General features: G+C 31.2%; 1 protein-coding gene and 1 long non-coding RNA gene across 5 annotated transcripts in view; one reads left to right on the top strand and one right to left on the bottom strand.

Moving 5' to 3' along the window:
• Positions 1-26,341, top strand: part of LOC100874978 (serine/threonine-protein kinase PLK1) — a 33,196-nt gene that overhangs the window by 1,751 nt on the left and 5,104 nt on the right. The window contains exons 2-7 of one of the 3 annotated variants that reach the window (XM_003707180.3): positions 19,900-20,004; positions 20,792-20,908; positions 22,609-22,823; positions 23,491-23,920; positions 25,290-25,747; positions 26,143-26,276. In XM_003707180.3, coding sequence (XP_003707228.1) covers positions 19,900-20,004; positions 20,792-20,908; positions 22,609-22,823; positions 23,491-23,920; positions 25,290-25,747; positions 26,143-26,276 — 1,459 coding nt within the window. The remainder of the gene's footprint in view (positions 1-19,899; positions 20,005-20,791; positions 20,909-22,608; positions 22,824-23,490; positions 23,921-25,289; positions 25,748-26,142; positions 26,277-26,341) is intronic. The other 2 variants (XM_012294447.2, XM_076531230.1) reach the window with 2 other exon arrangements.
• On the bottom strand, positions 3,265-4,728 carry LOC105663706 (uncharacterized). 2 transcript variants are annotated; one of them, XR_013038084.1, is made up of 3 exons: positions 3,616-4,728; positions 3,495-3,541; positions 3,265-3,430 (listed from the first exon to the last, which is right to left on the bottom strand). It is a non-coding gene; the product is annotated as an uncharacterized LOC105663706 (long non-coding RNA). The 2 variants fall into 2 exon arrangements; XR_013038083.1 differs by having other exon boundaries at positions 3,495-3,538.

The following is a 26,341-nucleotide window of genomic DNA, read 5'->3' as shown; positions in this document are numbered from 1 at the left end:
CTTGCATGGAATACAGGGTTGCTGCTATCGATTATCGGTAAATTATCAATATCTTATTGATAATATCGTTAAAGGCTAATGGAGGTGCCTGAGGTAGAATATAAAATGTGACATGTAATTTTATCTTTCAGATCGATTTGACCTAATCAATCCTGATATATGATTTTATCGTTCAAGTGTGATTACTTTTGATTGAACAGTAGCGCATATTAGATTCGAAGTTCAAATAAAAATAGGTAGATTAGAATGATAAAAATATGAATCAGGTCATGTTAAAATCACATCTAGATTAAATCTAATCTAATCTAAACATCATCTAATACACGATTTTATCGCTCAGATTTATTTGTTCTTGTTTGAACTTCAAATTCAACCTAACCAAACACAGAACTCTGTCATTTGAATCTAACCTAACATGACGTGTAATTTTATGATTCAAATTTTATTCTAATTGAAATTTTGAATCTGATTTAGTTTCATGGTAGTAATTGGATTTAATTAATACAAATATTATATCAGCTTTTGTGATATTATTGACATAACAAATTATCAATAACAGCAGAAATTATAATCGCCCCAGTATAAACTGGGCACTTCCACAATTAACCACAGATTAATTGTGTATAGTATTGATAATTGAATTTTAATAATTTGATTTATTAACGTACAAAAAGTTATTGAAATGTTAATCAAGACGAAATATTATTCGCTAACCGTTTCGTCCTTATACTATTTTTAAAAAATAACAGATAATCTATTTTTCGAGTTTGTACACGTTCCGATTCTTGTTGATTTATGATTAGCGTTAAGCGCGTCTGGCACTGAATATTTGAACTCTACCGTGAACGTGCTAAACGTTAGCAGCGTGCGTACGTTTAATCGCGAAGTTCGTACAGTCGCTTCGAGGTCCCGTTTTACGCGAGAGGAATGGCATCTTGAAATGTGGGAACTGCACAGCAATTAACCTACTCGCTATCGATACCGTTTTGTCTCAAAAATAAACATCTATCATTTTCTTTTTTTTAGATATACATAAACATCTCGCAAAACGTAACATGAGCGACGAATGTGATAAATTTGCATGCTAAATTAAGTAGAATATATCGAATAACATTCTTTCTTACGAGGTTTCGCTTTCGAAAACACTCAAATTAGAAACTTTTTTAAATACCTATAAAAAAGATTTTCTCCCAATTAGAAACTTATTGGGTCAACACTTATTAGATTTATAAATTTTTTAATTTTGATATTCTTACATTTTCAAATTTCTAGTTCCTATATTCTGATATTTCTAAATCCAAAAATAAAAAATTTTCAAATCTATAGATTTAAAATTTCCAATTTTTAAATTTTCAAATGCCAAAATTAAAAATTTTCAAATTCCCAAATTCTTAATTTTTAAATTCATCTATTTCCATATTTTTGACCTCTAAACATTCAACTTCCTCAATTTACAAATTCTGAAATTCACAATTAGTAGCATTTCAGTAAATTCACCATTAGTTAATGAAAACTCCATTATTTAACGTTCGCTTCATTTGCTAAGTCATTACCACAGTTTGTAATTTAAATTTCTAATATATCGGCGTTTAAATATTATCGTTAGCAAGTGTACGATTTTGAAAGTCAATATCGTGTCAGTATCGTCTTCACCATTGCATTAAATATTTACACGTGGTTAAACAACAGGTAGATATGTTGATTTTAGTTCTCATTTGCGATTATTAATATGCATTGATTCTCTTGTTATGATTTAAAAAATCTGAATTTCTCCGAAAGCGTTTAAATTATTCCGGACGCAGGTAAATGAGATGTGTGATAAGAATTAACCAAGAGTCGAGATTTAGCAATTTATTAGGAGCTATTGCGCATGTAGCATTGCGCAGGGATTACCAAACCATAAAGTTAAATGGTATCAGTAATCTCTACAAATCCTTGAGTACATCGTATTTTTTTTATAACGAAAATTTAATATCAAAATTGAATAAAATAATATTTTTATAAATTGATGAAAGTTTACGACTTCATGGAATACTTATGGAATGGTACTCTTCATGGAATATTTATTTAATTGGTAAAAATGTACAAGAACATAACCATATCTAGTTTTGATAATTTTTTGTCATGCTCATATGAAGATTTTAATGGGGTTAAATTAAACTGGATTAGGGTTAAGTTAGATCCATAATTATTTAATATATTATTAAGGTTATTGTCATAAGTAGTATTATGAAGATTTATCGAGAAGATTGACTAATTTCGTTGAGGTTATGTCGATAATTATAAAATCGTCACTACTCAGACCAGTAAATTTAACACATTAAAAATTATCGATTTAACCTAATCTCTCACGAAAATATCCACAGCACTTTGCACAGTTACGCTTTTCATAAATATTCGCCAAAATAACATTTCATAAACAAATAACAAATTTTCGCTTTCAATCGAAAATTTAGTATTTCGTTAAGAAACCAATAGTTGTAATTCTTCAAGAAGAAAATTAATTGGGGTTGCTTCGAAATTGGGGTAATGCTATATATAATATTGTAAACAAGATGACTTAGTGGATTAGAAAATAGCAAGAAAACTGAAGTAATGATTTCATGCACGAAAATATATTTCAGGTTATAACAGTTGTTCGTATTTAGTCACACTGAGAGTACATTTCAACAGATAGCATTTGATTATTTAAATTTCTGTTTACGTGTACTATTTACAGTGATTAAGACGAACGTGATATTCCTACACCCAAGAACTATCTTATCTCGCGGCGAAAGAGATTACGGTGTTATACGATTTCCACAATTGTATTTTCTTTTCACTATACAGCATCCCCTTTTGCTTGTAACCGTACTGGATTTACTAATTTGAAATTTTTTATAAAAATAATTTTTCTCTATTTTGATCGAACAAGTTGTTAGGTTAGGTTAAGAGTTTTCATTACTAAAAGAGTCGAACAAGTTGTTAAGTTAGGTTAAGAGTTTTCATCGGTCGCATTTTGTGTAAGTAATGACTCAATCTTGACGTCATACTTTTGTTTTTCCCCTCTTATCTAAAGGAGATAAGAATTTCTAATATCGTACACTATCTATCATGAAAGGGATGATTTATAATCCACCCTAAATTGCGTGAATCAGCGTTGTAAATTAACATTTTCCGATTCAGGTTAACTTAGAAAACAGATAAAAATTCTCCGGTATGATCAGCTACATTTTTATTAAACTTTGCAATTTATTATAAATTGAATTATTTGTTCATAGCAGACGTCATATTTGAAGAAACAAAGTGAAGGAAGTGAGTCATTTATTCCCCATTTTCGCATACCAAGAATTCTAATGTCAAACATTCAGAGAACGTTCTGTCACCATAGTGGAATCTATTTCCAAGAAACGTTATGTGGCTAACAAAGAACCGTGAGAAATGAAGAAAACTGCAACGTTTAAATAGCGCGCCATATATTTCTGGACCACTCTTATCGAGAAAGTTTAATTTACGTAATTTCTAAGCATTTTCGCTGGAATTCATCTTTTACAACTTCCTGCTGAAATCGAGAAAAGGATACATTTTAGACATGGAGTGGCTAGTTTAAAAAACGGCCGGTTGAATTGTACATACGTTGAAACAGAATTGTCACGTTCATTTAGCACGCATAACACGTGCGTGAAGTGCTTCGAAAGATTTGAGCTTGTTAAAATGTTTAGTCGCGAGGCCAGATGTCAAGTAAATTTAAACCCTACGTTATGCTTCGAAGTGACTAACGAAATTTGGCGTGACGCATTACACGTATTAATCTTTCTACTTTGCGGATTTTTATATGTTTCTTTTTAAACTTTTGTGAGCAGAATTTAAAGTGGGAATGTTATGGCTGATCGAGTTTCGTAAGTGAGAATATTCAATTTTAAAATTTATAAATTTGCAAGTCATATACTCTCAGATCATTACATTTATAAATTCCTAAATTCTCAAAAGGATAAATTTTCAAATTTCCACATTTCTAAATCTCTAGATTTCTAAAATCTTAAATTTTAAATTCTCAAAATTGCTAATTATGTAAATCTTCTAATTTCCAAATTTCTACATTTCTAAATTATTAAATTCTTGAATTCCCAAATTTCTAAATAATATTCAAAAGCTTTTCACTCTTTGAATACATATATTCACAAACTTCTGAATTTCAAAATTTCTAAACTATCTACAACTAAAGCAGAAGTTTCACTTCATGGCGACTACACACACAATATTCTGCTGCAAAAATGCAACCACCAACTCATGTTCTCAATCTTAGAGGCAACTCGCATAAAATGTAGGTTATGCAGGGTTAACGTACAATGTAGCAACATGACACCGTTCCTGCATGAATGACGACGTTAAATCTGTTCAGATGCAAAATTAAGGACGTATGTTACACGGATGATTTAGTTACGTAACATTATCCTTATTATGTTGTTGGCAAAATGATTTTGCGACATTTGGCAAGCGACATTCGTAGGAGACTCCAAAAATGTCTGGGGAGCATCGGTGCGTATCGATCGGTATCGATTCACCGCTCGTAGGAAATATTCTTTGGCTCGAGTTCGTTCGATCGATCGGTAGCGAGATGCAACTTTGCCTGGCTTCTCGTCGCCCAGAAAGAGGAAGAGAGAGACGGATAATTTCAGAGAGGATGTACTCTCAAAGTATATCCTCTTGCTCGAGAAAACCGGTCGCCGTTTCGTCATCTCGATTATCCACACCAGCTCGTTCCGAAGTTACTTCGTCTAACTTGTATTTGAGGTTAGAAATCAAGTTTTCCGTTATGTTGTACTTCGTCTATTTTTATTTTTGTTCGTTTACTTATACATACGTTTTTTTACCACGTGTCAAAATCTCTGCTATACGATTTCCTTATCAAAGGTACCTATCAAATCACGCGATATCGTTTGCTTAATTTTTCACGTTAAATATTCGCTCACGCAATATTGCATGCTCGATAATTAACCCTGAATATCCACCATATTGATGATGATATATTTCAGTTTTATCGACATTTGTCAAAGCATCAATATAGGTATGTCTGGAATGAATCAATATTTTTTGAATCGATAATTACATTTAAATGAGTTGTGAAGCTAAAAGGTAGAAATAAATTATTTATTTAAATGATATGTTTTAAATATACGATCAACTTATACTGTGAGGGGCATAGCTGCATATATTACCTTTGCACCGTGTAGGGAACACATAGGCGTCTCTAGAGAAAATGGCGATGGAAGGAAGGAAATTTAACATTCTGGATTTGGTATATTTTAAATTTGCAAACTTCTAAATATGGTCATGTGGAAATTTAGGAATTTAAAAATTTAGAGACTGGGGGATTTAGATTTAGATTTAGATAGACTGGGGAATTTGGAAAATTAGAAAAAAAGAAATTTAAAGATTTGAGAGTTTGGGCTTTTGAGCTTATGAAAATTTGAAATTTGGAAATTTGAGAATTTCGGGACTTGCAAATTAGAAGATTTGAGAATTTGGAATTTAGGAATTTAGGAATTTAGGAATTTAGGAATTTAGGAATTTAGGAATTTAGGAATTTAGGAATTTAAGAATTTAAGAATTTAGGAATTTAAGAATTTAGGAATTTAGGAATTTAGGAATTTAGGAATTTAGGAATTTAGGAATTTAAGAATTTAAGAATTTAGGAATTTAAGAATTTAGGAATTTAGGAATTTAGGAATTTATAATTTGTTGCAATCTAGAATTGTAATAATTTATGCTCTTGAAGTTTCAAAATTTGGAAATTTAGATATTTGGGAATTTGTATATTTTGAAGTCTAGGTTTTTAGAAATTTAGAAATTGGAAATTTGAAAATATAAAAATGTGAAAATTTTGATACTTTTGACTCACAAATAAACTTCAACCTGTAGAAATCTAGTTTTAAATTTCAGTTAACAAGGTAAAATTTGAAGACGTGAGAAATAATTGATATTAAAAGGTTCGCGCAGCGGAAGAATAAACGAACAAAATTTTAGTCTTATGTAGGTTTCCAAGTTATCGAGATTCGACTGTAGTAATTTTTCGTCATGCTGTTAGTCCGAGGACATCGTGTAGAAAAAAATTATCCGTAACTGTGTACGTGTCCCTTTGTTCGCACATGCTTACACACACGCAAGTTAGTGACATCTTATGGCTTTCACCGATTGGTTTCGTGCACGTGTGTTCGGTGCAACAACCACGAGGATAAATTCAGCGGATGGGCCCCTTCCTCTCTTTTCTCTTTTCCTCCTTACCCGTTTACTTCCCTTTTTTCACCATAGACAATTCACATGCGCCGTTCTCATCATTTCTATGCAGGATGAAGTTCCTTCTGTCTATTAAATTAATTTCATAGATGGTGCTTCCCTGGGAATTTGTTTTCTACCTTAAATCGTATAAAAACTACAAATGTATATGATCCAATTATATTCTCTATAATTTGCTCTCTAGAGTTGTTATATACCTGACAAATTAACATTCTTTCTCTCCATTATTACTTTAGAACCTATTACTAAGGAAAATGTGGCCTTTATTTTTGTGCCCATGGCCGTGCTCTTGGCAATAAAAGTTTACTCTGTGATTAGCGACAAATATTGGTTGCAACTTTTTGCAGTTAAAGTTTTTTTATTAAATTGGAACTCTTCTGAATTCAATACGAGTGCATTTTAAAAAGTGTAAATATATTTTTAAATTTTTAAATTCTTAAATTTCGAATATTTTAATTCTCAAATTTTCAAATTCCTAAATTAAAAAATATTCAAATTTCCAAGTTTCTAAATTTCCTATTTTGTAATTTACAGACTCAAAAAATTGTAATTCTCAAATTTTTAGATTTCTAAATTAATTAAAACTTCTCATTTTTCATTTCCAAATTTAAAAATTTTCAAAATCTTAAATTTGTAGCAATAATAAGAATGCAGTAAAGATTCGATATAAGCGAAAATGATCTATATTATATAAGCAAGTAGCGGATGTGTTATTTCCTCATTTTCTTGCTGTCCTTTTTTACTTTCAGCAAAACATTAATCACTGTAGAACCTAAACAATATAAGCGAAATTTTAGACACCAGAGACTCACTTATATCGAATCTTTTTATTTCAATTTATAATTCTGATAACTCTAATATTCATTTCTTATGACTTGATATTCTAGAAAAGGAATGAAGTGAATAACATTCAAATGAGAGCTCAGATACGTATAACGGTTACACGATAATTACTCTTATATCGAGTAATTAACCTGATATCAAAGTTTGACTCGAACTTAACAAGATTAGTGTGAACCGGAGACACATTTTTGTTCCCGAGTTCACGTGCTTCGTGGAATCTATTTTGCTGCCTTAAATGATAACGTTTATCTCTGAATAATCTGAAGAAGTAATTAGGTTTCAAGACGTATCGTTATGTGCCTCGTTATTAACTAATTAAACATGGACGTAGTAAGGTTATCAGAGGTGAAATTTGAAAATATAAATCTGATTTAAAATATAAACTAGATTTATTTTTATATACAAAATATTAATTAATAATGACAAAAGTTTATGTAATTTATAATGAATATTGCAGCAGGTGAAAGAGGGTGGAGATTAGAATTGAAAGGTCCTCTTTCAATTTTGGGTTGCACCATTATTTATTGAATTATTAACAATTAAAGTTGGTCAATTGGAATGTGTGCATGGATGTAGCATGTTATGGGTTCATTCCTCAATGTGAAAATTTCTACATTTCTAAATGTTATAATTTTTTAACTTTTAATGTGCATATGTCCAAATTTTTTAGGTTTAGAAATTTTCACATTTCCTAATTCTCAACTTTCCAAATTTGAAAAATACTAAATTTCTAAATTTGAAAATTTGTAATATACTAAATTTCTAAATATGAAAATTTGTAATATACTAAATTTCTAAATATGAAAATTTGAAAAATACTAAATTTCTAAATTTGAAAAATACTAAATATGAAAATTTGAAAAATACTAAATTTCTAAATTTGAAAAATACTAAGTTTGAAAATTTGAAAAATACTAAATTTCTAAATTTGAAAATTTGATATTTCCTATTTCTTAATTTCCAAATTAAGAAATTTGGGTAGTTTGAACGTATACATCAAACTCAGGGGGCCCTATATCACACTACGCCCCTGCTTTCCCGCCTTTGAAATTCCAACTTCAATTATTAATAACTTGATAACTAATTACCTGAGCCAAAATTGAAAAATAAAATTTCAATTTTAAATTTCATTCTCTTTCATTCCCTAAAATACTATTTATTACAGTACACAAAGTCAAACTTCTATATTGAACTCTTGTAGCGTTTAATTTTATTCTTGATAATCCATTAATTTCTTTACGGAGCGTCGAAATTAATTCAATTCTTCTGAGGATTCTAAAAACGGATGAATACTTTTGTGATCCACTGTACGGTAAATGCTTCGAAAGCGCTTTTCAACTATCGACCCCGGTAATCAATATCGAGAGACGTCTGTCTAGTTAAAGTAGAATATTAATGCTGCAATCAGCACGAACCGTTTTATTAATAGTTAAAAAGTCCGATCGACTGTTCGAATATCCTACTTCTATTCTTGCAGCCGACATTTTCTTAACGTGACACTTCGTTAATTCATCCACTCGTTCTATTTCTGTCTATCGATTTCTGAATGTCCTCTGCACCGTGATCAATCTTTCTTTTTTTGTATTCTTATAATTAGAACGCAGAGACAAAAATTTATTTCTATATATAACAAGGGTTTATTATTAGAATTAATATAAAGTCATTCATTTTAAACTAATATATAAAATTAATGTTTAATACGGTATCTACATAAATAAAAAGGGATTTAGGTCATTGAGTATTAACTTCATGAGTGTAGCTAGAAGAGGGTCCAGAAGGGGTATTACCCATAGAAAAAAGGGTAGACCTTTCCTGTACCCAGGTGTGGATTAAGACTTTTGAGTGTTTGGAACTATCAGACTCAAAATAATTAAATCAGTAAACAGTGAGGGGATAGAATAATAAATTTTTGCAAATAAAATTTATCATAAAATATGCAGGGTGTTACCTGTAACGCTACTCACATTTTTCTCCCACTTGCAGCCACCTTAGGAAAAAAAGTTTAGAACAATATTTGTTCTCTTGGCAAAGTCAAGGTCACCTCAGGTTTTTTAAATAGGGACATACATTTTTTTATTCATAGCGTTAGGGAACATTGAGACGAATTCAAAACACATATTACATGATATTTTTATTAACATATTACTCGATTTACAGAAGTAGAAATGTGAAGTAAAAGACCGGAATATTACGTGATGGATGGCGGCATACATTTTGAATATGTAATTAAATAAAGTGTATTTCTCTTACATTCTAGTCGCGTGTTTACATTCAGTAATCTCTTCGGAATCAAATAATGCTTACACTACCAAAGTTAAAAGCTAAGTTTTTCACATTTCCTTTTCTGCCAATTAAAAGATTTAAATTTGTTCTGTACTGACTTTTGAGTGTTTGGAACTATCAAACCCCAAATATTTAAATAATTAAAAAGTGCAGGGTAAAATAATAAATTTTTGCAAATGAAATTTGTGACAAAATAACTGTTAGAAAATTAAAATTTATTTTGAACAAAATTAACATTTAATATCAATAAAAAATGATTTATAAATAAGTAATATATCTTGTATTGAGTAATAGATGTTATTGCAGCTTATTCAGTAGCTACAGTAGCTTCTATTTTAACAGTACTTCATTATGACTTAATAACTTTAGTATGATTTATTTTTAAAGCTGATGCTGAAGATAAAGACATTTTATTCTTCTCCGAATTAAAGACGTACAAATAACAATATGTAAATAATTATTAATTAATATTTTGTACGTAACAATGAATCTAAAATTTGTGATATAACGAAATTTACTTTTTCAAACTTTAACCCCTGACTGTACCCCTTTTTATTGCTTTTACAATTATTTTAATATTCATTAAAATGTATGAAAATCAAATTGAAGTAACATCATATAATTTGAAATATAATGTCCTAACAATGTGTACAGTTCTATTAATTTATATCATGTTTTGTAAAAAGAAGAAGGGGGACACTGTGTGCACCGTTAGCCAATGAAGTTGCTTACAGAACCATGAAATGAAATTTATGATAACCCTGACTATAACATTTTCCCTGTGCCTTTTGTTGTATCTTATCGAAAAGATAAGATTTTTTAAGAAGAAAAGTTGTACGTGTAAGAAATTAGATGAATAATGTTTATTTCCTGTTAAAAATGTTTTGTGAAAATGATTAATTCGAAAGGTTCAAGTACATAAACGTTTTGTTATCCGTATGACATACATAAACATTTTGAGTGATTAATTTTTATGTACATATTTTAATTCTTCAAGAAATCAGTCTTTCGGAAAAATAGTATCATATAACCAAAAGATGAATGGCAAATTAAAAATGAGAGGACGTATAATAAAGAAAATATGATTAAAATTTCAAGTTATGAAACGGATCCATGTCGGCTTTAGTCCAAGGAAAAATGAAGAAATAATACTATCAATATTCATTCAAACTTAAAAACAGCAAGACAATGTTTTAATATCATGTACTTAAGAGCAATTTGTATTTTTACTATAGATATATAAATTACAATATGAAATATGTTATTAACACTTCTTTTTTATTCCATTGTAGTCAGATGTGCAGTATACAAGGTTCTTATTTACCATGTTATCTATATTTAACCATTAAATCTAATAAGATAAATCTGATAATGAAATTTATTGAATGAAATCAGGTTAAACTGAATTCCGTGGATTTGAATCGTGTTGAATTGAATATCGTCGAGTTGCACCACGTTAGATTGAATTTCGTCGAATTCAATTGCATTCAATTGAATATCATGAAATTGAGTGATGTGGCATCGAATGCTGTAGAATTGATACTTGTAAATTTTAATATCGTTAAACTGAATCGTTTCGAATTGGATTTTGTGAAATTGAATTGAATTGAACCGAGTAGAATTGAATCGTGTGGAATTGAATCAGATAGAATTGAATCGTGTTGAATTGAATTGAGTTGAATTGAATCGTGCCGAATTTAATTTTGAGGAATTGAACCTAGTAGAATTGAAACGCGTGGCATTGAATTTTGTGGAATGGAATTGAATTGAACCGAGTAGAATTGAATTGTGTGGAATTGAATCCTGTGGAATTGAATCAGATAGAATTGAATTGAGTTGAATTGAATTTTGAGGAATTTAACCTAGTAGAATTGAATCGCGTGGAATTGGATTTTGTGGAATGGAATTGAATTGAACCGAGTAGAATTGAATCGTGTGGAATTGAATCAGATAGAATTGTACCGTGCTGAATTGAATTGAGTTGAATTGAATCGTGCCGAATTGAATTTTGAGGAATTGAACCTAGTAGAATTGAATCGCGTGGAATTGAATTTTGTGGAATGGAATTGAATTGAACCGAGTAGAATTGAATTGTGTGGAATTGAATCGTGTGGAATTGAATCAGATAGAATTGAATCGTGTTGAATTGAATTGAGTTGAATTGAATTTTGAGGAATTGAACCGAGTAGAATCGAATCGTGCGGAATTGAATTTTGTTGAATTGAACTGAGTAGAATTTCATTATGTCGAATTGAATTTTGTGGAATTGAATCGAGTAGAATTGAATTTTGTGGAATTAAACCGAGTAGAATTGAATACTGTAGAATTGTATTGAGGTATATTTCAACTTGATGAAATTGAATTGCATCAAATCATATTCTGTTAAATTAAGTAAGAATTGAATTAAGTAAGATTCGATTGCATCGAATTAAATTTCTTGAAATTGAATTATCTCTAATTACCTCGCATATTTAACTTGCTTTGTTTAACCATATTAAATTTAATCTCCCGGAATTGGATCTCACCGAATTTCGTAGAATTAAAATTCGCAAAATTATATCGCGTTTGATTAAATCGTACAAAAGTGAACTGCGTGAAATTGAATCGTGTGGTATTAAATTCAGTACAATTGAATAACATATGTATATGCTTTTAGCGCATACGTTAAAACTGAACATTCCATGCAATTTCATATTATTATTCCAGGTTATTACGTTTCTAAACACGAAACATAAAACAACTTCTAGATCAAAATTGTTCACGAATATTGGTCAGATAAGAAGATAACCCTTATGTTCCAGCATAGGGGTTAGATAAGTAGAATTCATAGTAAACGGACGAAAAACCGATATGTTAATCTCGTTCGGTTTCTGTGTCGATGAACTGTCATACGACCCAGAGATTTGGCTTCACGTGTCCACTTACGATCAAACAGAAGTTTCACGTGCTGATTAATGCCTACATGCACCAACCTCAAGGAGAAAATTCCCCTGACCGGTTTCTATGGAATGTTTGTTCTTCATTGATTCGATTGTACCGGAATGATTTTATCTACGGTCCATTCACTTTTTGCATCTTATATTATGCGCTCCCTGTTACTTGATTTTCCCATTAGAGATATAATTTGTCAAAAGTGCAAGAAACTTGTATAGCGCTTGCAGTTTATGTCGGTTGACATACATGCCTCGCATAACTGTGAAATTGCGAGCATTTTTTACTAAATTATTGCATGGAAAACCGATATGGTTTCCAAGAGCATATTGTAGCGTATCAACTTTGGTTTAACGCCTTTCACACTGAATACATTTCAATAATTAAACGAATATATCAAGAATATATCGAGAAGGAGATTAAGTTTTTTGATTATTTGAACATTTAGTTTTTGGGTATTTGTAAATTCAGTGATTTTGGGATTTAAAACTTCAAAAATTTTGAGATTTGGAAATCTAGAAATCTGGTAGTTGGTCATTTTTAAATTTGGAGTGTTTAATATTAAAAAACCTTTTTAGGTTTAATAATTTTATTTATAATAAATCTAGTAAACAGTTTTAATGATACTTAATCTTTTTTATTGGGCAAGATTTATACAGGGTGTCTCAAAACTAGTGTAGGTCCCTGAAATGGGAGGCAGCTAACATGATTGTGAATAAGATTTGCCTTTGCAAAAATTGGGTTTGAAGCTTCGTTTTTGAATTATTAAGGAAAAACGCGAACCAATCAGAGCGCGAGGACTACGCGCGCTCAGCCACTAGGCTCGAAGCTGTCGCTTCCGCGTTTGCGCATGCGTAATCCTCGCGCACTGATTAGTCCTTGTTTTTCCTTAATAATTCAAAAACGAAGCTTCGAACCCCATTTTTGCAAAGGGAAATCTTATTCAGAATCACGTCAGCTATCCCCCATTTCAAGGACCTACACTAGTTGTGAGATATCCTGTATTTTGCAAAATTATTTATCGTTAACGTCAAATGATTTCCAGTAAAACAAGTAACATATCTATGTAAAAATTTATATGGTCCCCAGAAATGGAGTCATGCAACTAAAAGAATTAATGCATAATCACTTCCAATAAATTCATTAATTTTTCCACGATCATATACTATTATATCCAGTGTTCATTGCTACTCACGGTTTCAGATTTCAGATAACCGCGGATCTTGGAACCTCTCTCCACGGATACCGGGGTTTCATAAACAGTATATTTACAAGTTATTTCCTCAATTCGTAAATAACTCTCGTTTTACATACAAAAAGTGAAACGAAATACAATTTTACCCATTATCTCCAACAGATCCACCCGCTATTAGCTCTTTATCTGTTCCTTTAAAAAAAATGTAATCTTAATGACTGGATACAAGTTTAGAAAGTGGTAAGTAAAGATGACCTCGTAGTTAACAACGAAGTTAATAAAACGCTTGACAAGTGAGAAGAAGCGAGTATAGTTATGGCGAAGAGGAAAAAGATCATTTTGAAATGAAAGCCAAGGTGAAAATCGGGTCAAGGTAAAACGTAAGCGAGGAAGACACTAAATTAGATCATTTCTAATATCGAAGCTAGACAGGATACGCGATTCAAGTATCACGTACTCTTCTTTTTTAGAGGTAAATAGCTACTATTCTGGCAGTTTGTCAAATGGATAGGTATATTTAGATAGATGAACACGTGTATCGTCTACGAATGTATCTCGAAATAAAAGACACCGAAATGCAATAACCTTAGAATTGCAAAGAATGGCAAGAATGGTATAACTTATAGCAAGTCATTTGGTTAATGTACACTCGTGCGCAACGTTTGCTTTCTGTAACTAAAGACGAATCTAAGGGAAGGAGCCACCCAACACTTCTCTTTCTTCTGGAAACACAAATGTAAACTTGAAAACTTTCTAAATTTTGAACTTTATGAGTTCTCTGACTTTCAAAAATTTAGTTTTTCAAATTCCCAAGTTTTCATATTTTTAAATTCTCCTACTATAAAAATCACAATAACCCTAAATTTTCTGTCCTCAAATTCCGTTAATTTCTATATCCCGAAATCTCTATGTTTCATATGAAACCCCGATATTTCTGAATTACTGTATCCTTTAATACGTTGACGCCGGCATGACCCACCGGTGGCCCATGCTTGTCTGTTCCGTGCGGCGGCATGACCCACCGGTGGCCCATACTAGATTGTTCCGTGGGGCGGCATGCATCACCGATGGGCCACCTCCGTATATAAAAAAATACGTAGTACAAAATGTTATTTTATTGATTTAACATTATTCATTAACATTTCTACCTTATAATCAAACATTTAACACAAAATACATAACTTACAATTTAATCAATACATTAAATACAACAAAATATAACTACTTATGTTGCCGATGCAATTTTTTAAAACATTTTAAACAAAGTGCCGCCCCATGGGACGGACCGCTAATTGCAGCGCCGCCGCACGGAATGGATCGCAAATATCTGCGCCGGCGTCAACATGTTAATTACTGCTTCCTTAAATTCTTAGATTTGTAGAGTAGTATAATTCGAAATTACTATATGCAAAAATCTCTATATCCCAAAACCTCTATATTGCAAAATCCTCATATCCAAAAATCCCTTTAACCCCAAAATCCTTATAGTCAAGAATCCTTATATCCCAAATCCCCTATGTCCCAAACGTTTAATGCCCAAAAATCCCTAGATCCAGAAATCTCTAGATCCAAAAATTCCTAGATAAAAAACCCCTAATACCAAAATCCTTAGTTCCAAAAATCCCTAATTCCAAAAATCCCTAGTTCCAAAAACCTCTAAATCCAAAAATCTCTAGTTCCAAAAATTTTTGGTTCCAAAAACCCCTAAATCCAAAAATCCCTAGTTCCAAAAATTTTTGGTTCCAAAAACCCCTAGTTCCAAAAACCCCTAAATCCAAAAATCCCTAGTTCCAAAAACTCCTAGATCCAAAAATCCCTAGGTACATTCTTATATCCCACAATTCCTATGTCCTAATATCCCTATATTCCAAAATCGCTATATCACAAAGTCCCTATATTGCTATATAAAATCCCGTCCCTAAAATCCCTATATGCCCAAATCTTGTAATTCCTACATTCCAAATTTTCAAATGTTCAAATCCTGAAGTTTCGAAGTTTCTAAATTTATAGAATTCTAAACTTCTAAAATCTCCTCAGAGGAATGTAACTTTATTCTTGAGTGTATAGAAATGTCAACTTCGTCCGCTGCAAACATTAACATCCGTTTTCATGCAGCTGCAGCACGTGTTATCGAACGTCGCGCTGCAATATGTTTCACAATTCGTGGTGGTCCATTCGATTATAAACTAAACGGAAACGAAAGACAATGATACGTTTTTCTTTTTTCTTTTCGTTCGGCGCAGTTGTGTAAAGCAGGAACACGTTTTAAGGGTTGTATTTTTAGGAGACTTCCAGGGGTACTTAAAAATACATGTACCGAATTTACCAGTCGTAAATGCTTTAAACCGTTTGTCCTAGCATTTAGGACAGGTATTTTCAAGTTACAAATCCTGATCCACCGGAGGCTCGTATTAAAAATTCAGATATTGGAAGATTAAAAAGATTTTTTATTGGGCTTTCTTTTATTTGTTTTAGAATAGGCTTCAGATGGGAATGAGTCAGTTATATGTTGACGTTTGTAAAATGAAGATTGTAGAAACATTTTTGAATTTTGGGACTTTGGAGCTTTTAGATTTTTGAATTATAGGATTTTAGGCTTTTGAGGTATTGGGGTTTTGGGAATTTAGGATTTTGGGACTTAGAAATTTTTGGAGTTTGGGGTATTGAAATTTTGGGGTTTTTGGATTTTACGTTTTTGGGACTTAGAAGTTTTGGGATTTTGAGGTTTTAGAATTTCAGGATTTTAGGACTTTGGGATTTTAGTATTTTGGAATTTCGGGATTTTAGAAATATGGGACTGAGAAATTTTGAGATTTCGGAATTTCGGGATTTTAGGAATTTGGGATTCCCAAAGATTATGAGGTTTTTGGATTTTAGGAATTTGGGACTTAGAAGTTTTAGGATTTTGGTGTTTGGATGTTTTGAGATTTTGGGATGTTGCGATTTTGAGATTTTAGGATTTTTAAATTATGTGGTTTTGGGATTTTGAAGTTTTGAAATTTTGAGATTTTAAGATTTTGTGATTTGAGGATTTTAGTATGCACAGATTTGGTAACATTGAGACTGTAGGAATTCGAGACTTCATAAATGTGATATTTTGAGCCTATGGAATTTTGAAATTGTTTAATATTATCATTTTAGTAGCTTAAAACTATGGAGCTTTCTACAATTTTCATATTTTTAAACATTGGATTTTCAGATTTGGATATTTGAAAATTCGAGGATTTCAGACAAAAAAATTTGAAAATTTAAATCATTGAAAATTCGACAGTTTTATGTCACTTTCCCTACAATTATCATACCTCCTTCGGCAAACTCCGTGACTATTCGTGTGCTACATTAAGAGAAGGTAGTCGGTCCCCACTATGCGTGAAACATTGCATAATACTGGCAATATATCTAGAGTCTACTGAAATTGTACGATCTGCAGGAAAAATGAACTATAAACTATCACTGCCATCATCATTAAAAAAAAAAAAAAAAAAAAAAAAAAAAAAAAAAAAAAAAAATATAATCTTATAAAGAACTGTAAATTTTATGAAATCCACAAACTTTAAACCATTAACCACTTACTATTTTTGAAATTACTAGAACGTAATAAAAAGTGATACCGTTTGATGAAATTAGAATAGCAGGCCGTGTATTTCGGGGTTGTTCATTTGCAGACGCTTTTGCTTGTAATTCGAGATCAAAGTGTAACTAAAAAAAGGACGTCTGTACGACCTAAATTTTCTTTAAGTTGTTTGTGTTGCTTAGTGCGGAATGTTTGTCTTGAAAAAAGGTTCCTTCGAATGTTTTTTAGCGTTTCCGAAACACATAATGTAAGGATCGAGCGCGTATACTTCTTTCAAAATATCTTTTTTTTCACTGATCTTCTCCCAACAAAAATACGAGCTATCTTCGCTGATATCTTTACAAGATCAATATCTTCGTTATTTGATCTCTAAAACAATACGTTAATAATTATTTACGCCTTCGTAAGTATGTAATAATCATTGATTTTATTTAGTGCCGCAAAATTTATTTATTTATAAAAGTTATTATTTCGACTAGAATTATTTTGTTTCTGTCAGTGATACCATTTACTTTAATTTAGTATTTGATACAAATTTTCTTTTTTTTTTATTTGTTTTAAGAAATTTTTATTCATATACATTTTTTTAAATATTCTCTTTTAACAATAATTCACACATCTTTTTTAACAATTGATGGCATCCTATGCATATAGATTAAAATCATATCAGAAAATATAAGTATCAGGACTTTTCCGATATAAACAAGAATGATTTTTGTTTAAAAAATAATATTTGACTTTAGTTAATCCACCGTTGTATCATTTTTAAATCATAAATCATTGTTAATTTAAAAGTTTAAAAATTTGGAATTTTTTGAATTTTGTTTTGAAGATCCGAAATTTAAAAATTAAAAAATTTGGAGGCTTGAAATTTTAGTAATTTGAAAATTAGGGAAGTTGGACATTTAGAAATTTGGTAATTTGGAAATTTGGAAATTCGGGAAGTGGAAAAGGGTATCTCGGCCGTCTTAGACAAATTTAGTATTAAAGATTATAAACTTTAAAATTTAAAAGATTATAAACTTTCAAATTCGCAAATTCGTATGTCTGAAAGTTTACATAACCTAACTTCATACAAACTCTAAACATGTGCCTATCGTACCGAATGATAAACACAACCCCCGCCAAAATACAACAAAAGAAGCTTGTAAAGTTCCACGAACATTTTTATTCTCCATTCCAACGAACATTCATGTCAGAAATTTTTAAACACATCTAAACTACTGTTCGATAAAATCGTTAGTTTCTTTTACGATTTTTAAAAATACAATTTTTGTGTCTACCGTTCCATTTCGGTTCAACTCAAACAATCAATAATTCCGAACGAGAGAATTTTGCACACTCTATCATTCAATATTTTAATATCTATTTAACTCTTTGAGGCACATGATTTTAAAGTAAATAAAAGCCTTAGTTGCATCGAACATTTTGGCATTATACATTATATATACACAATATATATTTACATATTGTTATTTGTACGTCTTTAATTCGGAGAAGAATAAAATGTCTTTATCTTCAGCATCAGCTTTAAAAATAAATCATACTAAAGTTATTAAGTCATAATGAAGTACTGTTAAAATAGAAGCTACTGTAGCTATTGAATAAGCTGCAATAACATCTATTACTCAATACAAGATATACTACTCATTTATAAATCATTTTTTATTGATATTAAATGTTAATTTTGTTCAAAATAAATTTTAATTTTCTAACAGTTATTTTGTCACAAATTTCATTTGCAAAAATTTATTATTTTACCCTGCACTTTTTAATTATTTAAATATTTGGGGTTTGATAGTTCCAAACACTCAAAAGTCAGTACAGAACAAATTTAAATCTTTTAATTGGCAGAAAAGGAAATGTGAAAAACTTAGCTTTTAACTTTGGTAGTGTAAGCATTATTTCATTCCGAAGAGATTACTGACTGTAAACACGCGACTAGAATGTAAGAGAAATACACTTTATTTAATTACATATTCAAAATGTATGCCGCCATCCATCACGTAATATTTCGGTCTTTTATTTCACATTTCCTCTTCTGTAAATCGAGTAATATGTTAATAAAAATATCATGTAATATGTGTTTTGAATTCGTCTCGATGTCCCCTAAAGCTATGAATAAAAAAATGTATGTTCCTATATAAAAAACCCGAGGTGACCTTGACTTTGCCAAGAGAATAAACTGTTTTAAAAATTTGTTTTACTAATATCTATTATGCACTTCATAGACTGCAAATATTATTCTAAACTTTTTTTTGTAAGGTGGCTGCAAGTGGGAGAAAATCGTGAGTAGCGCTACAGGTAACACCCTGTATATCCCACCATACATCAAAAACTAAGCCAAAGGTGGGACAGTTTTTAACCCACCTAGCCCTAAAGAGTTAAATGCTTTCAGATTTAACCGTGATAATTTATTACGGAATAGATATTGAATGTTACGAAAAAAATAGACAAAAAATTTGAATTCTGGCGTGCAATTTAGATTCACTGGGGTATGTAATACCTCTCCGGTGACTTGCAAAATGGATGAAAGAGCTTTGCTGCGTCGTGAAAACTGTTTTTACTTTCCTCCTCGGCAAATCTACCGTGGCAAGGCAATAAACGATAATGTAAAGATGTTCTTGAAGAATGAAAGCAAGCGTTCCTGAAAAGAAACCTTTCACTCTGGCAAGCTCAAACGGATGTTGCACGGAGAAATTGTAGATTGTAGAACCTAGTCACTCGTTTGACATTTTTGTTTTACGAAGAGTTTAATTCGTTTTTTACGTACTCATATTTTCCCTGTTGCTTTCAGGGTGGTTTCGCCAAGGTTTTCTTGATGACCGACGTCAGCAATGGGAACGAATACGCCTGCAAAATCATTCGAAAAAATCGAATGCAAAAAATTCATATGCAAAAGGTACGGTTTATTAATTTCTCGTGTTTATGTAGATCTCTTTTTTTAACTTTTGTTACATAAATACTATTAGTATAACTCTGAAGAAAAGCATATTACTCTTCAAGTTTTCTTTGACTTAATTCCGTTTAATTGTTTGCTTACTTTATTCTCAGAATTATTTATTTTTGTAGAATTTCATGTACACTTGATTGTTACTTTTATTGCGTACACCAACATAATTTGTTGCAAACGTTTTCAAGTTTCTTTTCCGAATTCTGAATGTTTCCTACCAAAAGTACGAAATCCAACAGTCACAAATTCGATTACGTCCGTTCAGTTGTAATCAATCAGACAGTTGACTTCGTTCCAAAGAATTTTTGGAATCAATTGGATAATCTTCAAGCGCCTAGATATCGCTGTAGTCATAATAGATCTATTAATAAAATTCTTGCATACAAGTCGTTACATTCTGAAAATCCTACGTCTCCGTTACATAAACATACCATAACTCTATGAATAATTCATCATTTGCAATTTTCACTTTTTGCAAAGTTATATAAACATTGAATCATTCAGAATTCTTTACGCTGTGATTCTGCATTTATCACACGAATTTCTTTATTAATTACGATGATCCCATCAGGAGCCCCATCAAGATCTCGTGCGCAATAATTAACAACAAGAAGACAATAATAAAAAGAGAAATGACAATATATAGTTACTCATGTACCGCCATTAGTATAATCCGTTTAAGTTTTACAGATGACATCAAATGACCCCGAGAATAATGATGATCTGTTCGTTGCAGATCGCTCGCGAGATAATGATTCATAAAGAGCTGAACCACGTGAACGTTGTCCAACTGCATCACTACTTTGAGGATAACCTTAACGTGTATATGCTTCTGGAAGCCTGTCCTCGAAAGGTATCGTATGTCTGTTACCTACCTGTTCCCAATGTTACATTCTCTCTATACATTCGCAAGAATTTCCCAACCTTTTCCTTTCTAGCCGAGCCAACATCTAATCCTCCTTGTGTACGTGTGCATGTGTATGCGTTCGAAGAATGAAAAGAAGTTCGCTTACCTGTTAAAGTCTCGCTCTTTCAAGGAACTTCGTCAGAAAGATCAGCAAAAGCTGAAAGGTACGAGCTTACGTCCGGCCGTGCAAGAATTTACGGTCCGTTTAAAGAGACAGAATTGCCTGTTGCTCCTTTTCCTTAGCAGGGTCAAGAATACGCTCACCCTGAAATAGACTGCTCTTTCGGCGTGAAATTCTAAGGGAAACGCAAACCTGCTTAGAAAAACGACAAGTTTTCGAAGCTCCTTACAGCTTAAGTCGCGATATTATTGGATAAAGATATAAAATCGTGCGAATAATCTGCTTGAGAACTATAAAATGGGGATTGTTGAACATATTCGAGATTTTATTCAACAACTGAAAGCATATTTTCATTAAAAAACCAGTTGGCTGAGAGATTACATGAATTACATGATATACTTCAGATTTGATAACCATTTTGGCTATATCTTTCAAATGGTTTAACCTATGTAAATAGAAAGTATATGTAAAACTAGAGACCCTAAATTTTCTTTTGGTCCCTTATCTGTTGGAATCCATGCCATAAACTAGGAGGAAATTGAGGGAGAGCCGATTCATGATTTTGATATTAGGCTCTGGCAAGAAATTTTTTCATCACTCTTTGGATTGTCTCTTTTGAATGGTTTAATTTATGAATGTAAAAAGTATATGATGCAAAATCAGAGACCGTAAGCTTTCTTTTGGTACCACACTTCTTAGAATACGTGGTATAGTTTAGGAGAAAGTCAAGGGAGAGACACAGCCTCTTATGAGATTCTCCGACTGAAGACTATGGAGAAAAATAGGTTAAATTGCCCGTCGCTATCGGTGAATGTGATATACATATTATATGCAATTAACGTTGTGGAGAACCATGCACTCAGTCTTATTTGCAAGATTATTTCCTTGAACGGTTAATCGGGCTCGATTTCCCTTGTGCACGTGTTTCTGTTTAAACGCTTTCAAGAAGTAATAAACAGGTTTGTTCTTATTTTCCGCAATTCTTGCAAGTCACTTGTTTGGTATGTGTTTAACGAAGCAACCATCATGTTCTAGATATTTACCGTTTATTTAGGACGTTTGATGGAAATTGAGGATCTCAACCCTTGTAAACATTTGTTGGAAATTTTCATGAAATAAAAATGATATTAACTTTAATAATAATATTGAGTAAACAGGGTAGTAATACAGTTATCAAATATATTTATTCAATTAATTTACGAAAAGATGAATGACGTTAATAATAATATTCGTATAAAACGTGATAAATCTAGTTATATATAATAAACTTTAGGATGTCTTATTATAAAAATATAATTTTTGAAAAGAAATATAATATGTACAGTCAGTCATACAACATGTTAAATCTCCAGTATCCAATTTTTACATTTTTCTATTTATTATAATAACATTTAAACCCTGATACAGTAAGATATTTAAGTATCTAACAATATTTTTTCTTTTGTAAATTATTATAAAATATGGATAATTCGAATTTTTACATGGCACTTTTTATTTTAACAAAAATCGTGTTCTTGTTTGACAGAGTTTGATGCACGTGTTGAAGTATCGTGGTAAAGTCACGGAACCGGAAGCACGGTATTACATGAAACAAATGGTGACCGGTGTTGCATACATCCACTCTCAGAAAGTTGTCCATCGGGATTTGAAGCCAGGCAACATGTTCCTATCGGATCGTATGATCGTCAAGATTGGAGACTTTGGCCTGGCGACGAGGCTTGATGGACAGTGCAGACGCGTGTAAGTTTTCTTTTACTTCATTGCTATTTTTACAGTTACATGTACATATCCATCAGAACTTCATCAGATATCATTTTTACTACTAGTTCTTTGTGTTGTATACATAAAACTATGATAATGTATGTAAGAAGACTTAATATGATTTATCTATATGCATAAATCTACTAAAGTCAGAAGGAACCCATTTCAATATTATTCACTTGATACACATAAATAATTTTTTTCAGAAAATTGATTATACAGCTAAATACTTCTACATGAGTAAATATGCAGTTTACCTTATTGTCCAGGACTAGGAATAGTTATTGAAGTATATCATCAAATGTTTGACTTCAACATTAAGGACTACTTTCAACTTTTCAGTGTGATAATCTGTGTTGAATCATTTGTATAATGTCTTTTGTTAAATAGAGTGTATAATAATGTTTATTTCATTTCTATTTTGTGGCCAAGAAATGGGACTTGTTTTATAGTAATCATAGTACAATGTGTGTTCATATTCACTTATTCATAATATATTATGCACACTGTTTAATATGGCTTACTTTGAATAACTAAAAAGCTGTGAACAATGTGTCATTAAATGTAACAGGACATATATACGCGTACATCATTGGAATAATAAATGATCAGAATGTTTATGGAAGAAATCCATTTGTATGCATAGGACGATATGCGGAACACCGAATTACATAGCACCGGAAGTGTTGTATAAGCAAGCCTACAGTTACGAAGCGGATGTTTGGGCGCTAGGATGCATACTCTACGCCCTATTGGTAGGGCAACCACCTTTCGATACTGCGACATTGAAGGAAATTTATGCCAGGATATGTAACAATCACTATAGAGAGGTTGACGATACGATAGCAAGTCGAAGTGGACAAGATCTCATTAAATGGCTTCTCCAACCGAACCCTGAACTTCGACCATCCTTGGAAAGGGTTAAGGAACATGCTTATCTCACCAAGGAATATGTACCAACTTCCTTGCCACGTATCTCATGCTTTCAAATGCCACCCCCGTCTATAATCGACCCCATGTCGTCGCCTTCGGCTAACTCCACGACCTCTAGGAACCAGAAGCTTAATAAGATTCAGGTGAAGTGACAATTACTTTATCTATATATAGTGTAGTTATTGGTAGAAGGAATGTTCAACAAGATACGTTCCATTTAGTTATAAACAGGGTCAGATGGACCAAAGTAATGCACTTCTTTTTAAACTTAAAAAACTTATAACAAATAAGTATTAGTGCATTGAATTTTAGATCAATATCTCAACAGTGAAAAAAAGTGTAATAAAAAAATAATTTTTCTGAATGTTTGAACTTTTTATATAACATTTAGGAAGTAGGAGTTATTAACATTTTTTTAGAAAATGGAATTTGCATCATCCTGCCATATAGGTGGGGTATAATGATTCACAAGTGAAGGTATATTAACATTGGATGGAATATAGTGATATTATCTCAATGTGATACCATTGAATAAAAGTAGTGATACTGTATTTATTTGTAGTTTTTTATAATTTTCTAATTTTGCAACTTCAATATTAATCTTATTTATGTTTCTCCTATTATTTTTAGATATGTAGTAGTTTCTAACTATTTCTGTTGTAAAAATTATTATGATTAATAAAATAATTGTACAGTAACAGGGCATTTTGAAATATCTCTTTGGTGTATCTTTGTGTTGTATCATTGTACTCCAGTCAACATATTTATAAAAATGTGTTATTGTACTAACTTTATGCATATTATTTTGGTACATAACAAGGAAACGTAATTGTTCCTGCTTCTGAAACATTGTTAATTTTTTATACAATGACATCTTTTAGTCATGTTTTACACTTTTAACTTACAGAAGTCAAAATACTATTAATGATTCATTGTGCCCCTTGCACAGTGGAACATCAAAATGTATTTATCATTTTTTTAATCTTTGTTATTGTAAACTGATATACATTGTGTCTGCCCTTCATTATTATTGAAGAAATCTTCTTTCTCTGTGATCAGTTAAAAATGTTTCTAAATGAAGTTTTATGTCATTGAAACATGAAGTGACATAAAAACAAGAAAGGATTTGAATACTTGTACCTCATATTATTTATTATTTATATACACATGATGGATTGCAACAGAAAGTGTTACTTTTGGATTTTTGGATATGATATAAGTGTAATAATTAATGATAACAATAAGAAATGAAGTTACATTTGGAGTATATCTGAAGCCATAAAATAGCAAGACAGATTATAGCAAATTGAATTCAATATTGGACATGTGAGTTACATGAGATTAAATAAGCCTTATATAAAGGCTTACTTGAAGGAAATATTTAATTTCGTTTAAAATAACCAGAAGACAGTGCAAATGTTTTAGTGACAAAGAAAAATTTTAGATTTAATAGCATTTATTAAAAATAAATGTTTTCATTTAACATTTGTTTTTATTTCATGTTAATTATAGGTTCACACTACACAAGCTCAACAACCATTACAACCACCGTCACAACCACAATCGCCCCAGCAGCAACAGCAACAACAACAGCAACAGCAGCATCAAATTAATAGATCTCAGAAAAGTTTACGGAAAGAATCAAAAGTCATTAGCTGGTTAGCTAGAAAATTTCCAAAAGTGCCAAAATTTAGACAGAGATTAAGCAGTGTCTTATGTCCGGATCACAAGAAAATGGGATACATGGCACAGAGCATGCAAATGCATCAAGCATTAGAAACTTGCATAACAGACATTAAATGCAAGAATAAATTAAATAATCATCCACCAGTAAAAGATATTGTACCTCTATTCATTACTAAGTGGATTGATTACTCTAACAAATATGGCCTAGGTTTTCAACTTTCTGATAAATCTGTCGGCGTTCTCTTCAATGATAACACGAAAATTAGTTACACACATGATAGAAGGTCTGTATCCTTCATTTTACTTATTTTTTGTTCCATTTAACTCTTTGGAGTGAGTTGTATATTCTAAAATAACTGTCAAAGATTACACAATAATTATATATTGTAGATAGTCTATACTCAACTAACTTAAATCAATATGTTACCTTTTAATCCTTTTATGACTGAATTAATTTGCTTAAGAATTTGTAATTTTTTTAGTATAGATAAGTGGCTCTATCTTATGTTTAAAGGTAAAGAAACCCTAGAGATGAGATATTATATTTCACTGATCATGAAGAGATTAAAAGATATTTTAATGTAAACACATTATATATACAAAATCACACTGCAAGGAGTTAGAGGTACTTTTTGTTTTTACATATACAGTTTCTTTAAAAATGTTTCCATTTGCAAAGAAGGGTGGAGTATGTGACAACCGATGACGAAGTAACAAGATATCATAGAGAAGAAGACATCCCAGTTGCTCTGCAAGAGAAACTTGAATTGCTACAACATTTTACCCAGTATATGGATAAATTCATGACTGAAGGTAAATTATATTTTGTATAATTAGGTTAATAAATTAATTTTGAATCAGATGTATATAATTTTAAA

This window comes from Megachile rotundata, chromosome 4 (assembly GCF_050947335.1).
Source record: "Megachile rotundata isolate GNS110a chromosome 4, iyMegRotu1, whole genome shotgun sequence".
NCBI lineage: Eukaryota > Metazoa > Arthropoda > Insecta > Hymenoptera > Megachilidae > Megachile > Megachile rotundata.
This window is presented reverse-complemented; position numbering and strand designations above follow the sequence as displayed.